Source organism: Manis javanica, chromosome 8, assembly GCF_040802235.1.
Source record: "Manis javanica isolate MJ-LG chromosome 8, MJ_LKY, whole genome shotgun sequence".
Taxonomy (NCBI): domain Eukaryota; kingdom Metazoa; phylum Chordata; class Mammalia; order Pholidota; family Manidae; genus Manis; species Manis javanica.
Genome location: NC_133163.1, coordinates 24,360,673 through 24,380,861, shown reverse-complemented (window position 1 = coordinate 24,380,861; position 20,189 = coordinate 24,360,673). Strand labels below are relative to the sequence as shown.

General features: G+C 39.1%; 3 protein-coding genes and 1 pseudogene across 3 annotated transcripts in view; 2 read left to right on the top strand and 2 right to left on the bottom strand.

Moving 5' to 3' along the window:
- The window catches only part of ALKBH1 (alkB homolog 1, histone H2A dioxygenase), a 19,284-nt gene extending 5,765 nt beyond the window's left edge, over positions 1-13,519 (bottom strand). Inside the window, exons 1-3 of the mRNA XM_017650598.3 lie at positions 13,273-13,519; positions 10,901-11,009; positions 6,633-6,795 (exon numbers count right to left, since the gene is read on the bottom strand). Of these exons, the coding sequence (XP_017506087.1) occupies positions 6,633-6,795; positions 10,901-11,009; positions 13,273-13,455 (455 nt within the window). The 5' untranslated portion in view covers positions 13,456-13,519. The remainder of the gene's footprint in view (positions 1-6,632; positions 6,796-10,900; positions 11,010-13,272) is intronic.
- On the top strand, positions 7,030-8,686 carry LOC140843217 (ubiquitin carboxyl-terminal hydrolase isozyme L3-like; annotated as a pseudogene).
- Positions 13,504-19,517, top strand: SLIRP (SRA stem-loop interacting RNA binding protein). Its single transcript, XM_017650599.2, has 4 exons — positions 13,504-13,658; positions 16,433-16,491; positions 18,854-18,961; positions 19,410-19,517. The coding sequence occupies exons 1-4, from the start codon at positions 13,562-13,564 to the stop codon at positions 19,479-19,481; spliced, it is 336 nt and encodes a 111-aa protein (XP_017506088.1). The 5' UTR covers positions 13,504-13,561; the 3' UTR covers positions 19,482-19,517.
- Positions 19,515-20,189, bottom strand: part of SNW1 (SNW domain containing 1) — a 30,366-nt gene continuing 29,691 nt past the window's right edge. The window contains exon 14 of the mRNA XM_073242077.1: positions 19,515-20,189. Coding sequence (XP_073098178.1) covers positions 19,991-20,189 — 199 coding nt within the window. The 3' untranslated portion in view covers positions 19,515-19,990.

Below are 20,189 nucleotides of genomic sequence, written 5' to 3'. Positions count from 1 at the left end.
GTTCCTGGGTCAAATGGTATTTCTATTTTTAGTTTTTTTGAGGAACCTCCATGTTGGTTTCCACAATGGTTGAACTAGTTTACATTCCTACCAGCAGTGTAGGAGGGTTCCCCTTTCTCCACAGCCTTGCCAGCATTTGTTGTTCTTAGTCTTTTCTATGTTGGCTATCCTAACTGGTGTGAGGTGTTATCTTACTGTTGTTTCAATTTGCATTTCCCTGATAATTAGCAATGTGGAGCATCTTTTCATATGCCTGTGGGCCATCTGAATTTCTTCTTTGGAGAAGTGTCTGTTCATATCCTCCACCCATTTTTTAATAGGGTTATTTGCTTTTTGGGTGTTGAGGCATGTGAGTTCTTTATATATTTTGGATGTTAACCCCTTGTCAGATATGTCATTTACAAATATATTCTCCCATACTGTAGGATGCCTTTTTGGTCTGCTACATGGTAGCATTTCTAATTTCTAGTCTTTGGTTCTAAATCTTCTGCTGATTGTGATCAATATAAATGGCAAATCTCTAGCATCACTGATAAAACAAAAATGACATCATAAATGTCTTTACCTATCCATGGGAAATGGGACCATGGGCACTGTGGCTAATTGAAAATTTGGCTAACAGAACACATTTAATTTGGTTTGCTAAAAGTGGGGTGTGATTAATCACAACTATCACTATGTCTATAATGATGGTAGCTTCCCAGAATTGCAGGTTGTCAGCAAAATGTAGTATACCATAAAAAATTACTGGTCTAACATGACTTCTTTAACCCTGTGTAACAAAGCTTAGATAATTGAGGCTTAGCTAACGATTAAGGACCACTGTAATTGATCTGGTTTCTGACATCCCCTTGTTCAAAACACAGGTTTCTGTAAAACAGAGACGTGCCTCTTCTGCAATTAAATCTTACCTGATCAAAATCTACAGGTTAACTACTCTTTTCTAAAGAGGAAGCTTGTCTGATTTACCTCTAAATTTCTAAATACAAGAATGCTAGTCTTAATTATTCTATTTAGTATATTCTGTGTAACTTACATAAATAATAAAATTGTTCTTTGTCCAAGAACTAAACACCATACGTTGTTTGACTGCTTTAAAGAGTTTATATTCTGACAGGAGATGACAGGTTAGTATTAGAAAAATGAGGGGAAAATTCAAGGCAGCATAAAATCTAGTACTAAACTGAAGAGCCCAAGATTGACAGCCACCAGAATTAAGAAGAGGAAAGCTCAAAGTCAGTTGTCTAATCACTTAGGGCTTCATGGCAGAGTTGGGAGCTGAGCATGGCACTGAAGAATGACCAGCATTTAAACAGGGAGTGATGCAGTACGCCACGCTGGCGTACAGCATGAGCAGAAGCAAAGGATTTGCTATTAGAGACTCACACTGTAAGTGGTACTCATCTTGATGTTTGACAAAGACTTTACAGAACAGACGTTATCTGTCCTCATGCAGTTTACATTCTAAGGACATCGTGACACATACATACATCAAGAGCAGTAGCTACAAGGAATGGAATCAACACTCATTTATTTAGGATAGCTGTGCAGCAAAGAGGCCTAGCAGATCTGTTATCCTTTGAAAAGTCTGCTTATAAGGCTGGCCCTTGGCAGGCAACTGGAACTTGGATTTTGGGACAGTTCACACCATTCCCAGAATTGTAGTTCACTGTGCTTAGTGCCTGTACAACAGTATGGGTTTATGTTAACACCTGTTTTCCTTGTGGGAGTTTAGAATTTCGGGACATGTCGGGCGAGACTACTTATGTGACAACCCCCAGGAAAAACCTGGGCACTGAGCTTCTCTGGTAGACAACACTTTGCATGTTATCAAAACTCACTGCTGGGGGAATTAAGCACATCTTGGAGAGCCGTCTGGAAGCTTGAGCCTGGTTTTCTCTGGACTTTGCTCAATGTACTTTTTTCCTTCACCAATTTTGTTTTGTATTCCTTTACTATAATAAATCTTATTCATGAGTACATCTATATGCTGAATCCTGTGAGTCCTCCTGGTGTACCAATGAACTTGGGTATGGTCCTGTGGATTCCTGGCATAAGAGACAGACAACTATTACCAATTTAGGGGAAATATATACATAGGCTTAGCCAGTGACTACAACTAGCTGATGTGAACAGTTAGTATGTATAAACACCATTCATTACTTAAATTTTCTGTGTGTAAGTAAAAATACAAAACAAAACAAACTTAAAAAAATGCAATGTGTTATCAACACAACATGATTTCTATCAATGTTTCTCCAGCTAAAGGTACAAATAAATGAATTCCTTGATGTTCCCCTCTGGAAAGCATGCTAGTAGTCTTGAGACAGAAAAATAACTACCCTACAGAGGTGATCCATTCTACTTATGTCTCTTGCCAAGATATTATCTGGTCCCCACGGGCCTCTGGGGTAGTAAAGATTGCAAATAATTCACTCTTGGGCATTGTGAATAGTGTAAAGCCAAAACCAAGCTTAACACATTCCCAGATCATTTCCAAGTAGAAAATCCTGATGGACTGATGAAGGGGCAGGCTTCTCTCTTTTTAAACCTGATTTTGTCCAAAAAAGAGGCCAAGAAGGCTCAGTGCCAACAGAGCTGCCATATCCACTGTAAGGAATGCAGGGAATATGTGGCACCTAACCTAACTTTAAATCTTTATTTAATTATCCAAAAGAATGTTTTCAAGCAGGTAGGAAGGACCGTAAATACTGCTCCTCATTGCAAACAGAAACACACTAGGCTCTGTGCCCCGGAGCTCCTCCAGGCACTCACAGGACGACCACAGGCGAGCTGGCTACCTTCTCCCCTGGGGAATGCGCCCAGACGGCAGTACGCTCACTTGTCACAGGTAAGCGCTTTCTTTCAGTGCTAGCATTTCTCTCAGCCATCACGTTCCACAGCACTGTTTTCAGCTGAACCCTTATCGGGTGTAAATGAGCTCCTATGCTGGGTAGTTTGGGTGTCATAACTAAGCAGTGGTATTTTCTTTTCTTTCTTGCCTCAAGGGACATTAGTGAATCACTGTGAAAGCAAAAATACTCAGGACAGAGAAAGTCTGAGGTTATTTATGATAAAAAAAGTCTTCAAAATCCTAGTCCCAGTTGTGTTCTCACAGCACCTTGTCACTTCCCTTATTCAAGTATGTGGCTTTGGTGGTGTAAGTTCCTTACACTAGGTACCCACATTCCTACTTTAATAGTCCCTTCTTCAAAGGCAGGGACTGAGTTTTAATCTTACTATCTGTTCTACCACCAAATATTTCCTAAAATACAAATGTACATTATTTAATTAATCAAAATAAGATAAGACAGAAAGTGCTACAGTCTTTAATTCATCTTTCTCAAATTTAGCACTATGCTTTTATTAATTTAACTAAAGTAGTATTTCCTGAGCATATTCTAATATATACAAAGAACTATGGGTGGCTTTAAGACTGCAAAAACTGCAAGGCCTGGGGGTGGGGACAGGGGCACAGTGGGCAATGGGAGGGAGACCGGTCAGATGACTGGATTCACTATCATAAATGCTAGCATCATAAAATCTAAAAGGAGTAGAAAGGAGAAGGGATTAATTCTGTTTCCACATTGAAGTTATCAATGGAAAAAAGCTTTCATATATGCAAAAATGAATACAATGCATTTCATAAACTATTTATGGAATAAATACATAAGTTGCTTTATTTAAACTTGTATTTCCTTGTCCTGTTCTTTAAAAAGTTACCTTTGAGTAGATAATATATTCACAAAGTTCAAGTTACAAAAAGTACCTATTAACTAATTAATTCACAAATATTTATTTGGGAACTACCAGGTACTTTAGAATAAAAATGGAGGTCAAGGGGATAAAGAGGGGAAACTGGGGGCTAATTTTAACTGAATGATAAGGAATCATGTCTCATAAGATGATTATTAGCACAAAGACCTAAAGGAAGCAAGCCGTTGGTTGTCTAAGGAAGGAGGTTTTCACTAGAAGGAACAGCTTGTACATAGAATCTGAGCATGTCTCACATGTTTAAAGGAATAGCACGGAGGTCAGGATGGTTGAAAAAGGATAAATAGAAAGCAGTTTAGATGAGGTTAGAGAGGTAGCTGGGGGCCAGATCATGCAGGTCTTGCAGGCTATGGTTAAGACTCGATTTTATTCTAAAAGAAATGGGATTGTATAACAAAGAATTTGACTGGGCTTTGTTCCTGATTCTTGGGAGGGAGCTTTTGAATCCTTGGCACTTCCAGGAGAGAAAGAAGTATCTGTTACTCACAGTGGGCCCTAGGACCACACCTGAGGTTTATGCCAAGGTGATGACTCAGGATGTGGGCTTGTCAAGCTTCAAGGACCAAGCATGTGATTAGAGGGTTGAGGTTTTCTGCGTCAAGTGTTATTAGCCAGACCTTAGGGATATATAGGTGTGAGGCTAGAGATTGAGTTCAGTCATACAGATAATGATTCAATCAATCATGCCCAAGTAGTGAAACCCCAATAAAGGCTCTGAACACTAAGGCTTGGGAGAGCTTCCTGGGAAGGTGACATGTCCTCATTCCATGGGAAGAGGACCTGAAAGTTCTGCATTTAAGACCTTCCTGGACATCATCTTATGATGTCTGGGAAAATGGCAGATCTGGCATGTACTGTCAGGGTGACTCTGACCGTGATTCAAGCATCTTGTAATGGCTTATCCAGTCTAATCCTTTTGTTTCCCTGATGAGGAAAGTGAAACATATATCACATAGTGACACAGAAGGGGAAATAGGGCAGTCATCTATTTTCAATGCCACCAGCAATGTCTGGGCATATCATTTTCTTCAAACTCTTGACAACAGATGTTATGACCATCACATTTTTAATTTTTGTTTATTTATGAGACAAAAAAGTATACCTCACCATTGTGTACAGGATGATTTAGTAAAGAGATTCATCTGAGCTATCTTAGAAGATGACAGCTATGAGGAAAAAAATCAATTACTTAAAAACACAGTTCTCTTTGACTAATTTTTCACTCAACTATGATCTTCCTTTACTTTGCTCTCAATTCTAAATAAACTACTGAAAGCTTAATAAGGCTTTCCTCACTGCTCCTGCCTACAGCACCCTACAAAACAAGGCGGCTTTAAAGGAAAACCAATGGATTTTAGTTTTCCTTTCCCTTTTCAGCTTAAGAATCTTCTATTTTCCCTAGTAGAATTAGCATGACAATTTCTGAAAACTGCATCACCAGAGTCACTAAGGTCCAAATTTAACAGACAAAGCCGGTAGGTATAATGGTCTTCACAGGCTGTTTTAAGGATTTCTCACATTTTATCTTGTTCAAGCTCACACTATTAAATGAGGAAAGGACTACCATGAGGCATGGAAAGGTTAAGAACTTGCTCAATTCACAGAGCTAGTAAGTGGCAGAGCTGGGACTTGAAGCTAGGCAAGCTGACTCTAGAACCCATGCTCTACATCACTGACTCTTTACACTCTGACCCTGACCTACCTGTCCTGCTTCATCTCTTACCAATTCCACCCACGACTTCTAGGAAGCATTTTGCATAACCTACCTCCAATTTAGTCACCTAAGGGACCATTCCTGTAATGCCTTATAAACTTTATCCCTGTCAAATTGTATTTAATTATGTATCTGTTTTTGACTAGCCTACAAAATTCCTTGAAGGCAGGAGTGTCTTATCTGTCTTTGAATCTCTAACACTCAAGCACAGTGTCTGATATGCAGTGGGACTCAACAGCCATTTGTTGAACAAACACATGAATGCACACACCCTGTGCTTCTATCTCACATAAAAACTTATTAAATATTAACTCTTTCTCAGGTTGCTTTCTCTAATCAAAGCAGTCTTCTTGCTTTTCCAACAAGGAAAAGGCAAACTCCTAATCATTTCTGAAGACCCAGCACAAATGGACAGAGAAAAAAAGAGGATAATGGACCTAACTAAGAAATCTTTTTTCCCTTTTCACACCTGCTTCCTGTCCTGAAAAAGTCTTTCTTTTTTTGGCTCTCACAGCACTTTTCTAAACACCTATTGTAACACTTTCTGAGGCTCTATTATAATTATTCCTTTGATACCTAGTTCCTGCTATAGACTGCATTTCTGAGTGCAGGGACGACATCCTATTTATCTTTGTATCTCCAATGCTTACCATCGCCTGGTACACAACATTTTTGTGGAATGAATGAATGTTGAAACAACATTAAAGTATAAACATTAGTTCTCATAAAGAACAACTAATATCAAAAACGGCTAGTAGCAATGACTTCATCTGTAAGAATAAAGAGCTTTCAGTGTCACTTTTTTCTGGTATACCACAAGTCTTCAAAGGAACTTATTTTAAAAAGAAAAAAGGGCTAAAGGTGAATGAAAATGGGTCATCTAATGATTAATGAGGATGAAGTCACTATCTAAGCTATGATAAGCAAATCTTTAAAATGGATTGCAATTTCACATAACTGTCAAAGCATTTGTCCATATGTTCCTGGGGGAAAGAATATAATTGTGCTTGCTGTACTTGTGTGGAAATGAAGGAAAAACAAACAGGTCAGTCACTTTCACTGCATTACTATACAGTAGTTCCTTTCAAGATCTGTGATGACCACAGCTGAATACTAACCCTTTATTGTGACTGATATGACTTACCTCAGAAACTCTTTGCTCTGTTCCCAGAGATCTTGAGTTTCTTCTTCAGTCATGTGTTTGTCCAGGTTACACACATTCGGTTTCTGAGAATATAACTTAAGGCACTGCTTCACCCAGTGCCACTGGTAACCGGGGAGAAAGGGGTTTGGTATAAAAATAAATCCTATATAAAAGGGCAGGGAAACAAGAAGGGGAGGGAATGCTGCATCAGTTATTCAGATAATTCATTTTTGTTGACCTCTTTATAGTCACTACTTTGTTAGTTACTCCCCATCCTCTTTACTCATACCTCAAGTGATTTCCACACTTCCAAGCAAATGCTCTCATTCCTATCCTCCAGTTTTACAGGAGTTCCTTCAAATTAATAAAAAGCTAATTTTAATCATGAACCTAAGACATGTTTTTCCAACAAGAAAAAGGCAAACCTCTAATAAGTTTTGATGACCTAGCACAAAATGGACAGAGGAGAAAAAAGGATAATGGACCTAATTAAAAGAATCTTTTTTCCTTCTTTGATACCTCCTTCCTGCCTGGAAGAATTATATATTCTTCTGGCCCCCACAGCATTTTGCTCAACACCTATCACAACATTTTCTGAGATCTACTATAAAGCAAACATTACTGAGCAAACTTTAGAAAAGAAACCATCAAAGGTCACTCTGAAATTTCCACCAGGTCTTGTCATTTATAGAGGTGGTAAGTGCTTCCTGCAGTTACTACCTTCGTGACTCAGTGTTCACTTTTTGCTTTTTCTGTTTTCTGATATCTGGCTAACGATTCTTTATACAGAACTGTCTCAGAATAGCTGGTGTTGTAAGGGGTGGAAGCAGCAGCGGTGGCCGTGACAGCTGGTACAGGAGAGGAGCCGACAGGGCGGCCCTGGAAGGTCAGTGACCAGTGCTGGCTGCTGCTGGAGGCCAATTCTGAGGTCACCAACCAGTTTCTCAAACAATTAGGTTCACATCCTAACTGGCAGTTTGTTGATGTATATGGAATGAATCCTGACGTCCTTAGTACTCAAAACCAGTATGTGCAATGTTACTTCTGTTCCCAATAACAGAAAAGTATAACGTATTTAAAACAAGAGGAAAAAAAAAATCTCAGGGACAAGGTGTCACATCATCAGTATATTTCATGAAGCCAAACATCACCAGTGCCTGTGGAACAAGTGGAATGACCCATGCTATTGCCAACAATAAAGATGATGTACTTTGAATCTGGATCAACATTGAAAAGGAGGTTTCTGTGGAGGAGTCTGTGTCAGTGAACCCTGAACAAGCTGGATACTGGAGAACTATGAAGTTATTTGAATTACTCATGAGAGCAGTGCCCAAGAAGGTCAGACTGAGGCATCAAGTATTGATGAAAAGTAGAACTTCACTTTACTGCATTAGTTCATGTAGATGGGTATCTTTATGACTTAGATGGATGGAAACTATTTCCAATAAGCTATGGGGAAACTTGATGAAACATTACTAGAGGATGCCATAGAAGTTTGCAAGGAGTTTATGGAAAGTGACCCTGATGAATTGTGATTCAGTGCAACTGATCTTTCTGTAGCATAGTTTGTCAATAATGGAAACACCAAACACTTTGTTGTATTATTTGACTTTTGTTGTATTATTTGCAACAAAAATCAAATTTCTGCTGCCATACACTAACTGAAAAACTTCGATGTTTTCATTAACTTGACTGATTAAACTTTGTGTGAATTAAAAAAAAAACTGGTATAATATCTGCTTCCTAAAGCCTGACTCATAAAACAGGGAAGATGGTATATGTATCTGTTCAGTGTGGCATAATGAAAATACCTACAGTATGTATGCTAAAAGATCTTTCTGACCATGAAACTAATCTAACCTTATTCTTCTCCTTTGTAAAAGAAGAATTACAATATTTAACAGGACTTCTAAGCATGGTAAGGATTTATTCATCAAACATTTAACAAACACACACCATGTACTATCTTAAGAACTAAAGATGGAGAGGAGAAAAACTGTCATTAATAAAGGACCTAGAGATAGGATGGTAGAGACAATTACACAGATAACGTCTTTCAGAAGCTTGGCTATGAAAGGAAATAAAGGCTTCATACAAGGATGAAGAAGCAAGGAGCTATTTCATGGTTTTTAGGGTTTGGAAAAACCTAAGCATGCTTCTAGTTTATGAGCAAAGAGACCACAGCGAGGAACTGGTTGAAAGAGAAAGGAACACAGCAAAATCCTGAAAGCTAGAACAGGTGAAAGAAGGTAGGATCAAAAGGTGAAGGCACTGGCTTTGAACTGAAGGAACTCCTCTTCCTCTAAAATAAAAGAACATTTGCTTATAAATGTGGAGGCCACTTCTGCATAGGAAAGAAAAAAAAAGATATGGGAAAAAACCCCGAATAATTTATCACTCTGCTAGCACCATTATTTCACAAAATAAAGAATATTATAATACCTCCAAAAATATCATAGGAAGAATACCGCTGATTAGTCCAAGCCTGAAGAGTGACAGGAAATTGTAAGACTTTTTTTAGGCAGTCCATTCAGGACAACTGTTGTCTTCTTTTTGTTGAGTTAAAACTTGCCTCTTTATTTTCACTTTGGTCTTAGGTTCTAACACACAGAGCACCCCCAAATCAGTTTTTTTTTTCCCTCAATAAAAACGTCTAGCTTTATAGCTAACATTTGTAAGTATTTACTTTGTGCCAGGCACTGACCTAAGTACTTTATATGTACACTCACATTTAATCCTCATCATAACCTTATGAAGTGAATGCTATTTGTACACACATTTTACATGGGGAACCCAAGGCCAAGAGAGATTAAGAAACTTTCCAAAGTCTTATAGTGGGAGATGGCAGAGCCAGGATCTGAACCCAGGAATCCTGGCATTAGGACCTACACCTTAACCCACTAGGATGCACTGCTTCCCACTTCTTGTTGTGTATGACAGTTTTTTTTTTTTTGTATGACAGCTTTTTAAATGTTTAATGCCATCATGCTCCTCCTCAAATATCTTCTTCCTCAGACTTAGTCATCACCTTCCTGCTCAATCTTGTAAGGATGGGTTGTGGTGTGCTCAGGTTCCTTATGAATAAGCCAGTTCCAGAAGTAAACACAATCTTGATATACTCAGAATAAAAGGAAACTGTCATCTCCCATGTTTCAGACATTACACTTATATTAAATGCAGCTCACAATCTCAGGAAGATAGAATAAAGGCTCTAAAGACATAATGAGGTACAAACTCAAAGGACATGGATTAAGTGTGAAATCCTACAAAACCTCAAAAAGTATACCATTCTGGACAGTACAAAACCAAAGAGGGGTTGAAAACTTGGCAGTCTGAACAATCTGTTAAGGGCAGAAGGCACAGCAACAGAGAAACATGGCTTTGGAAACAGGAGTTAGGCCTGAAAAGTAAAGGGCAGCTTTTAAGAACAAAAAGTGTGTGAAAGACTGCCAGTGATGCATGCTCCTCACTTACCCACATTCATGGGGACAGTGCTTTCATATATAAAAGCCATCACTGGACTATTTCCTTTGTGACCTCAGTATTGTTTAATACATACAGAACTAAAGTGCAAGAAGCCTTTTGTAGGAAGCCTTAAAGCTGTTACACCTTCTCACGTTAACAAATACTTCAGTGGTCATAAGGTACTAAGAGCTATAACAGAGACCAGGCCCTTGGCACAATGACAGTACTATTTCTTTCTGGGGATTTCTCTTGCTTTTAATAGATATTTGAAATCACAACTACAATGTTAACTTTATGTTCTCGAGAAAGAAACAGGATGGCAAGACATAAGATTTGGCCAAGTAAGGCATTCCCGTATTTTCTGATTATTCCTAATATTTAATCTATAGTGGTCCTTGATCCTAGAAGAAAGGTTAGTAACATTACAGACTTATCATTATCTTTGTCTGTAATATGAGCTATCTAACATTACTAAAATTCAAATTCTAGATTCTTAGTCTATTAGGACTTTGATCTCTTTAACTATAAGTTTTTCAAGTGTTCAGCCTTGATGATAGTAACAAGTTTTGTAAATGGCCTAGTCTGTCACTTTCCGCAATATAAGGCAGGTACTAACGACTCCTGTTCTATTTCTTGGTTATGCTGAAATGGAAATCTTAGAAAAGGCAGAATTTAGGGGGGTTTTGGGAGTGAAACATTTCTGTGTTTTGTTTTTTTCTTAGTCTATTAACTTGCTTATAGCTCCTTCTCTGAAATTAGATAAATGATGAGTAATTTTGCCTTCTAAGGTCAGCTGCACTCACCAGGATAGCCTTCAAGTCCATAGGCTCGCCACTTGCTGACTGGCTGAAGTCCTGCTCTATAGGCATCACGGTCACTGACTGCAGACACACTTAGCTGAGATCTGACCACCTAACAGCAAGAAAACAGTCAGAGGGCTAGAACTATTTTGTAGGTCAACTCTTGAGAACCTCAAACCTCTAAAGACATTTCTGGTATGGGACAAAGTTACAGTCAGAAGTCTGGGGTCCTAAACTTAGTTCTGCCACTTGATTGATGTAAGCCTTAAGTCACTTCTTAGATTCTAAGTTTCCTCATCAGGTTACTAGCAAATACTAGAGACCTATGTAAAATTAAGGTAAGTAGTAATGAGAAGTGGGCTGATTTTGGCCTGAAGACTATCTTTTCCTAGGATATCACTCCTTTATGACTTCTTAAAGGACTCTGAATCATAAATGGTGTTTCGTGTATTGGAATATTGAGTTACAATGCTGTTTACTTTGGTAAGGGCTAACAACAATGTTTCTGAGGCACTTGGATCCAGTTGATGTTTAAACAGAGCTATAAGGAACATAAGGGTGGGAAGGGTGAGAGAGTGGAAAAAGAGTGCTCTATCCAGAAAAGAAATGTTTCAATAAAACACTGAGAACCCTGTTTGCTAAAGGGTATTTGTTCTTTTTTAAATGAAACTTTAATCTGAAACTCAGAGCTTTTGGCCTTTTGTTAATTACTTAGAAATTAATTTCTCAGTGGCTCATGAGATTTTCTTTGAATGTAAGAGCATCTTATGGATGGCTCACTAAATTGGTTAAGAGACCCAACATGCAGTCACTAAAGTAAGAACATTGAAAACTTTACTTTGAACAATGAACTTAGGATCTGGCTTGCCTTATAACACATCAAATGTTCTCTTCCCAAGAGATCTAACCTCTTATGCTATTCAGCAAGCATAGAGATTTATAGACAAAATACCAACAAGTGGCTGGTGTAGGACTGGCTTCTATAATAAATGGCTATCTAGGACTCTGAGTTGTGACTAGTTAACTCTTCCAGGTACACAGGGGCCGATAAATGTTTTCATTTTAAACATTTTGTAATGATTTCTTAATTAGGCTATTTTTAATACTCCACTGTATTTCAGCCACACTCACAGAAATGAAGTTTATAGTCCTATTCTCTCATATGATAAGTTAAACAACCTCTGAGCTTTTCAAAAAAGTTCTTCTGCTTCCTCCCTTGCCAGATTGCTAACCATCACTTTCTCTACCACTCTCATCAAGTGTCTTGTAATGGCAATTTGCTTTTCTAATTAGCTACTTCCAATGTTTTGAGCTGGGAAACTAAATATCCAAGTTTTTATGTACTCTAGATAGTGTATTTATTGCTTACTGTTTAAAGCAGTATACTAGAAAAATGTTCCTTTCTCAGGTGGACTACACTCTAAAAGCATGTAAAGTATTATGGTAAAATGTGGGTAAAAGGAGGTGAGTGAAAGTCTGAGATGCTCTCCATGAGTCAAGTATATTATTTTTGGGGTGCAGACTTTGTTATTTTGACAACTCCAGGGGCCTTTCTGCCAACAAATGAAGTTTCAAAGATACTGAGTTCTAAACAAATACTGTGCTATTACAGCATCCCAATTTTATTGAGAAACAATAAATTTGGGATGCTACAGGTTCTTCCAGGGTCACGACTGTAGGTCGCGGACATCCTTCTGTCCAAGCTATTACTAAGCTTGGAAAGAATGCCTCACTCGGTTACCTGTAAGACAACACATTACAGATATTCTCAGCAATTGTAAAGAAAATATACCTTACAGTACAACTGGGATTCTCCCTGTGTCCCCTTTATGTTACCTAATTTCCAAGGGGAAAGGTAGAAATAACAGATGATCCTTGCAGTCGTTTGTCCTTACTTTCAATACGGAGGGATTATCTCAGAAATCATACCCTCTTTTCAAAAGCCTAAGAGACGCAAGGAACCAACGCACATCGACTTAACCACATCGATCCCTCTGTTTTGGTATTACTTGGATAGTTTTTTTTCATGCTGCAGAGCGCTACCCTAACCTTTAACAACACGGTTTACGGGTTTTTACACAAATCAAAGTAGAAAAGCAAATGGTCAGTTAGTAGAAAAAATAAACATCAACTCCCAGGCTTTTTTGATCGAGCCTCAGGTACGGCCGCGTTTGGAGAAACGGGCAGCAAAGCTCTTCATCGCCAAAACGTGACGCTTTGTCTAGAGGCCTAGGCTGGAGATAGAGGGTTTATCTCAGCGCCCGTGGGGAGCAGAGACCGCTCAGCAACAGTCTGAAAGCGAAAAGAGGTGCGGCCTCTCCGCGAAGCGAGACGAGGCGACCTGAGGCGCGCGGGCGCCCTTCCTCTCTCCGTACCTTGTGGGCATCAGGCGCCGTGCCGCGGGCTGCGTGGGTCTCCGAGAAGTCAATGACCCCTCCCAGGTCTGCGGTCCCGGGACGGCTTTGTCGGTAGAAGCGGAAAAGCTTCCGAAAGGCGTCCTCCCCAGGCTCCACCGCCAGGGTCGCAACGGAACCCACGACCACTGCCATTTTCTTCATCTTGCGCGCAGGCCTCCTCTGATCCGGAAGCAGATTCCCGTGTCCCGGATCCTACAGGTTCTTCCGGGGTCACGACTGTAGGTCGCGGTCATTCTTCTGTCCAAAGATGGCGGCTTCGGCAATGAGGACCTCTGTCGCGCTGCGTACAGTTGTTGGCAAGCCTGTTGCTTTTGTCAGAAAAATTCCCTGGACCGTGGCCTCCAGTGAGTGAGGGAGATGTATCAGGGACGGAATATTTAGGTCCAAGCGATCCTCAAAAGCTCCACTTTCTGTGGAGCACTTAAATCAGCGTGGTGGCTGGATTTCCAGGAGGCTGAGTGAGTTTGTTCCCAAGCAAGCCAGTAAGCAGAAATCTGTTTGTTTGCAATTATCCGTTTAGGGATATACCTTAAGCCTTTGGGGCGCGTGCGTACGGTCTCTTGCTTTTTGGAGTGGTTCCGTGGAGAGTTTTTTTTTTTACTTGAAAACCAAGATTTACGACTTCGAAGGGATTTTGACTGCAGTGTTGAGGATGGATCCAAAGTGTCAAGATTGGAGGGGAGGAGATGAACTAAAAAAAGATAGTTTCAGTAATTTAAAGATGAGGACCTGAACTGGGTAGTGGTAGAGGTGGTGGTCTGATCTATGTTAACACAACAATCAACAGCTTTTCGTGATGATTTGAATGGGGGAAGAGTAGGGAATGAGGACAGGGAGGAATGACTTACAGGTTTTTGGCATTGGAGAATTTCGTGGTTGGAATGTAGAAGTGGATGGAAAGAAGATGAGGAATCAAGTTTAAATGTGTTGAATTTGAGAAGCGTGTGAGGTCTCCCTCTGGTTAAGTAGAGTACTATTGTGTATCATTGAGGAGTGCACACTGAAGTCATACTGCCTGAGTTGGAATTCCAACTGGGCCATTTAATAGTTGTGTAAATTTACTTACAAGGTAATTTGAGGAGAAGGTTCACCACTGTACCCTAGTTTCATCACCTATAAAATGGAGTCAATATTAGCTTCCTCATAGGATTGTTGATTTGGATTAAACGAGTTTACGTGTAAACTCCTTAGACTTGTGCTAGCTGCAGAGTAAGTACCTCAATAAATAATTATTTTCATGATTATTGAAACAAGCTCATAGAAGCCTAGGCTAGAATTCTTCAGAAATTTAGTTCCTGTGAGTTGTTGAAGGATTACTAGACATTTATTCATTCAGCAGATACTACTCTCCTGTGTATCAGGCACTGTGGCCACAGCGAACTCAATACTTGGGGAGCTTATGGTGTAGTGGTGGGGGGTGAGGAGACTTTAAACCAACAAATATAGGCAGCTGGGGGTGAGGAGACTTTAAACCAACAAATATAGGCAGCTGTTGAACCAGTGAGGTTTAGATGAATTAGGGGAAATAAGCAGGTGTCAATTAGCAAAAGACAGGAACTGTAGTGTCTTGCCAATGGGTTTTCAGCCCCGGACAAGTTTGCTATGGATTCAGTGTGACCAGACGAATTGACAGCAAAACGTTCCTTGGGGTGAAAAGGTTTATTACCTGGCTTGTTCTACGGTGGTGGGTCCAGCACTAGTGTCTCTGCCTCTGCCCAGAGTTCTGGGCTGAGCTCTGTAGCGCAGTAATAGCTTATTGCCTACAGGTGTGGAAGCGGCAGCCCAGCAACAGACCAGTTACGTCATTAGTTGGTTTAAGTTCAGTGAGGATCCTGGCCATAGGAACCCTAACTTTCCCACATATAGTTTAGAAGAAAAAGATCACATAAGAGTTTAAGATTATTCATCCTTGAGGCCTCACAGGGCTAATACATTGTGTTGTATTGCAGTAGGATCCTAATAAAATAATATTCAGTGGATGCATTTGGCCTGGGTCTTGAAGAGCAATTACAGCGTAGGCAGGAGGAGATAGGATTATTGACATATCAAGGGGAAAGAACAGTATGCAAGATGGGAATTTACAGGATGGGTGTGTACACAGAGTTTAATTTTTACTAGAGAGTAACTATGGGCCAGCAGTGGGAAATAAGGCAGGAAGGGTAGTTTTAGAGTATCAACTATTTAACTTAGTGTAAACTTTAAATTATGAAAGGCAAGCAAACTGAGATTTTATTTGGAAATCTCTAATATAGCTAGCAACATACTTTGTTATTGTTCCCCTATCTTCTGTGTGACTTCACAGGGATTATAATTCATGCACCTAGCACAGTACTTTGTGAAAGACACTGTTTGCTGGGGATGAAGACCACAGTAGGTTCCAAAATTTATCTGTCCATGTCAGATAAAAACCCCATCACCTCCCCAAATCTGGTCTATTACAGCTTTATACAGACGATCCCTTTATACAGAATGGTTCAACAAATGATTTTTGACTTTATGGTGCTGTGAAAGTGACAGGAATTCAGTAGAAGCCTTACTTCAGATTTTGAATTTTGATCTTTTCCCGGGTTAATAATATGCAGTACTATTCTCTCTTGATATTGGGCAGCAGCATTGAACCAGAGCTCCCAGTCAGGCACCTGATCATGAGGGTAAACCACCTATAATGCTAACAACCATTTTCTATCCATACAGTTACTATGTTTTTCATTTTCAGTATAGTTTTCAATGAATTGCATGAGAAGTTCAGTACTTTGTTATAAAATAGGTTTTGTGGTAGGTGATTTTGCCTAACTATAGGCCAATGTGTTGTGAGTATGGTTAAGATGGGCTAGGCTAAGCTATGATATGTTCAGTAGATTAGGTGTATTCAGTGCATTTTTGATTTACAGTATTTTTCAGCTTATGTGTTTATCAGAATGCAACCCCATCATAAACCAGTATGTATTTAGTACTATTGCTGCTTCCTAAATCTTAAGGCTTCAAGGAATCAAAGTAGCTTCTGTTTTATAGGAAGTGTAGGGACTGTAGGACCCCTTTTGGTTTCTATCTACCATCTAGGACAGAGGATACAAAATTTGTTAACTACCTTTAATATGTTTTCTCCTCTGCTACACAGATGAGCTGAGAGAGCACTTTGCACAATTTGGCCAAATACGAAAGTGCAGTGTACCTTTTGTGAGTATTATCTTTTAAAACAAGTGTTAATGTTACCATCTAATTCTTGATTTTTGTTAAAAGTGTATCAAGTTGTATGAATTTTGAATGGAGTGAACTGTTCAGTCTTTATTGATAAAGTTACAGATAATACTGATTAGAAAGTAAAAAAACCTTATAGTAGGTATTTGTGCTTTTTATTGTTGCATGACAAATTACTGCTGACTTAATGACTCAAAACTACATATATTATCTCATAGTTTCTTCAGATTAGGAGTATGGGCACAACCTTTCTTGGGTCCTTTTCTCAGGGTCTCACATAGCTGCAATCTAAGTGTCACTTGGGGCTGTGGTATCATCAGAGGCTCAACTGGGAGAGTGATCTCCATGCTCCCTCAGGTTGTTGGCAGAATTATTCTTTCAACTGTAGGGCTGAGATACCTGCTTTATTGCTAGCTTTCAGCTGAAGCTGCTCTCAGATCCTAGGAGCGCCTGCAGTTCTTTGTTACCTAGCTTCTCTATAGGCTTTCTTCCAATATGGTAGCTTGCTTTTTCAGAGTCAGCAGGTGAGTCTCTCTTTTTCCAGTCTGCTAAAGTAGCCTTATAATGTAGTCATGGGAGTGACACCCATCACCCTTGCCATGAAACTTCTCAGGGGAGTAACATTCCACTTTTACCATATTCTCTTGGTTGGAAGCATGTCACAGGTCTTGCCCCCACTCTCAAGGGGAGAGAATTAACACTGGGTAACATGGCAGGACATGTGGAGGTCATGGGGGCATCTTAGAATTCTGCCTACTATGTAATATCTATTACTATAAGGATTTAGGATACTTTTACAAAACTAATTGGAGAATTTTTTTAACCTCTATCTTTGAGTACTTTTTTTTTAAGTGTTTTTATATTTATTATATTTCCTTTGCTGTCTTACAAGGGTGTGGAAATAAATTTGTTCTACTTTATCCTGGGCTGTGTTTTTCTTTGAGCTTTTTAGAATTACTGTTTTTTTTGGGGGAGGTGGAGCGGGGGGGGGGGGTGATGTGATTACACGTGCTTTACTAAAACTTCTCTTTTTCCTCTGGCACTAAAAAGGCTGTGATAAAATATCAACCTAAAGTAAATTCTTAATTGTTGGTTTAATGTTTGTTAGTTGCCTTCCAAAGACCTAACACATTACTCATTATCTATTGCTAGTAGAGATGTAGGAAAACTGGCAAATTGTTGTTAAGTTTAACTGGTATATTCATTTTGGGAGAGAAGTTTGGCCAAATTGTCAAAGTTAAGAATTTGTATTTCCTTTCTTCCAGCAATTGCATTTTTAGGGATTTAGTTTATAGAACTTTTTTTGTCAAGAATGTTCAATGCAGCATTTTTTAATATTGCTGGAAACAATCTAAACGTTTATCAGTGAGAATGATTTTAATAGAAATTAATTCACTGATACAATGTAATTTTATATAGTTGATTAAAAGAATAAGGCATATGTAATACAGACTTGAAACTCTACCTGTAAGCTTAAAAACTAGTCAGTATGAAATTTGTATTTTTTTGAAGAGCATTTAAAAAAAATCTCAGTCATTTGGAGATAGAGGAGAGTGCTTTAGAAGTGGTCGTATCTATCTGAGGTAAGGAGCAGTAAACCACTGGGACATTACCAGAAACTTTCCTGTGTTCTAGGTTAATAATTACAGTTACCTTGGAAGTACAGGGCAATTTATAAGAATTTTTTTGGGGGGAAAGAAGCATATAACCTTGTGAAAAGGACTGAGGATGGTGTACACTGAATCAGTCTTTGTTATCTGTCCTTTATGTAGTAGGGCTAGTGGGGATGTGGGTCAGGGTGAGTCCAAGCACACCAGAGTCTGCATGAGCTGATGCATAAGTTGAATTATAAGCACTTGTGTTTTGCATAAGGGAGGTGGCAAAATTGTTTAAATTAACCAGTCTGGAACTAGATAAATAAGGGTTGAATTTTCTTTCTTCCTATTTTTCATCAGGCGCATGTGATAATAGTAGTGGTAGTGATGAGGGTGATTTGTCTCAGAAATGCAATTAGGTTTGACACAATATCCTACTTTTTAGAAGTGAGCAAGTTAGAAACAAACACTTCTTTATGTGATCAAAATTTATCTTGACTGCTGTATTGTGTGATTTGCATCTAGAATGACACAGAAGGCATTTTACCTGTATTTTCATTCTCCAATGGCAGCAGAAAAGCAGAATGTTAAGAAGGGATTAAGCTTGCTTTGGGTATCTAGGAGGATGACATATTAAAATGTCTGCTCTCCCATTTTGACAGATAAAAACACTGATTGTTTGATTTGGAGATCATGTAAACTTCCTCAGGTTCATGGTTAATCTTTCTTAAATTTTGAGTTTTTAGGACAAAGAGACTGGCTTTCACAGAGGTATGGGTTGGGTTCAGTTTTCTTCAGAAGAAGAACTTCAGAATGTACTACAACATGAAAATCACATTATCGATGGAGTAAAGGTAATACTTTCCTATGTATCATGAGCTTTCAGAAGTGTGGAATGACAAGGACTTCAGGAAGTTTGTAACTGAAGTTGCTTTAATGTTTGCTAAAGAATGGTGGGGGTGGTAGAATGTCCAGTTCTAAGAGGTCTGGGGAGGGAAGTCCAGGAAGACTCTACTGATTAGCACGGTATATGCAACATGGAACAGTGGGAGTAGCAGTCTACTTACAAGTCAGGACACCTGGGGTTGAAATCCTGGCTTTTCCACTTACTATGTGACCTTGGGTCACACTGATTTACAATTTTTAACAGGTTCAGGGACTCTCTTAACGAGGAACAAATAATATTCTCTTGACTTATTGATGCTGACTCCCTAATAAAAAGGCTGTCTTAAAGTGGCGATTTTCAGTTTGACTGTTTTTACAGACACTGCCTTTCCTTATAGTGTTGTTTTTTTTTTCCAGCTCCATGTTCAAGCTCAAAAACCAAGAATTTTGCAAGAGGATCAAACATGTGATGAAGAGAAAGATTTTTAAGATTATTGCCTATTAAATAAACAAAACTGAATATTATGTCTAAATGTTTTTATTTGAAAACAAATAGTTGCACCAAGCAAGAGCTTACTTTCCCCACTCCAAATTAAAACCACACAGTAGGGGCAAACATCATTTGGCAGGACAGTTCCAGTATGTGAACATCCTATTCACTGTGACTGGGGAAACTTCAGTCTTAAGCAGTTGTTCGTACACAAAATATTAACCCCAAAGTGCTAATATCACACAAAAGGAAGTGGTCTTAATTTCATTTGTGGGGTAGGTATGTTCTATAAATGCCAAAAGGTGGGAGAAGCATAAACACAACCCACTCTTTAGAAAAAACTAAATAGTTCAAAGAATTCTCCATCCCCCCATCTCCCGTAATAAAAAGTAGTGCCTGGGGTCTAACACCCAGATTTTGGTTTTTATCCTGACCATTTACAAAATGTTCCCCCACATGACTTGCATCATTAGAGAGTAGTTCATTCACTTTGAAGAGAGAGATGTATCTACTCCTTCCTCCTCTTCTTGCCTTCGTGCTCATGTTCCTTGGGGCGGCTGCTATCTGAGGGTCTTTTAGAGCCACCATGCTGTTTGGCTTCTTCCAAAAACTTGTCCAAACCAAAAGGATCTTCCTCAAACTGAACTGGTCCTTCTCGGCCTCTTTGCCTACGGTCTGAACCAGAAAACTCCTTATCGGGAACAAAT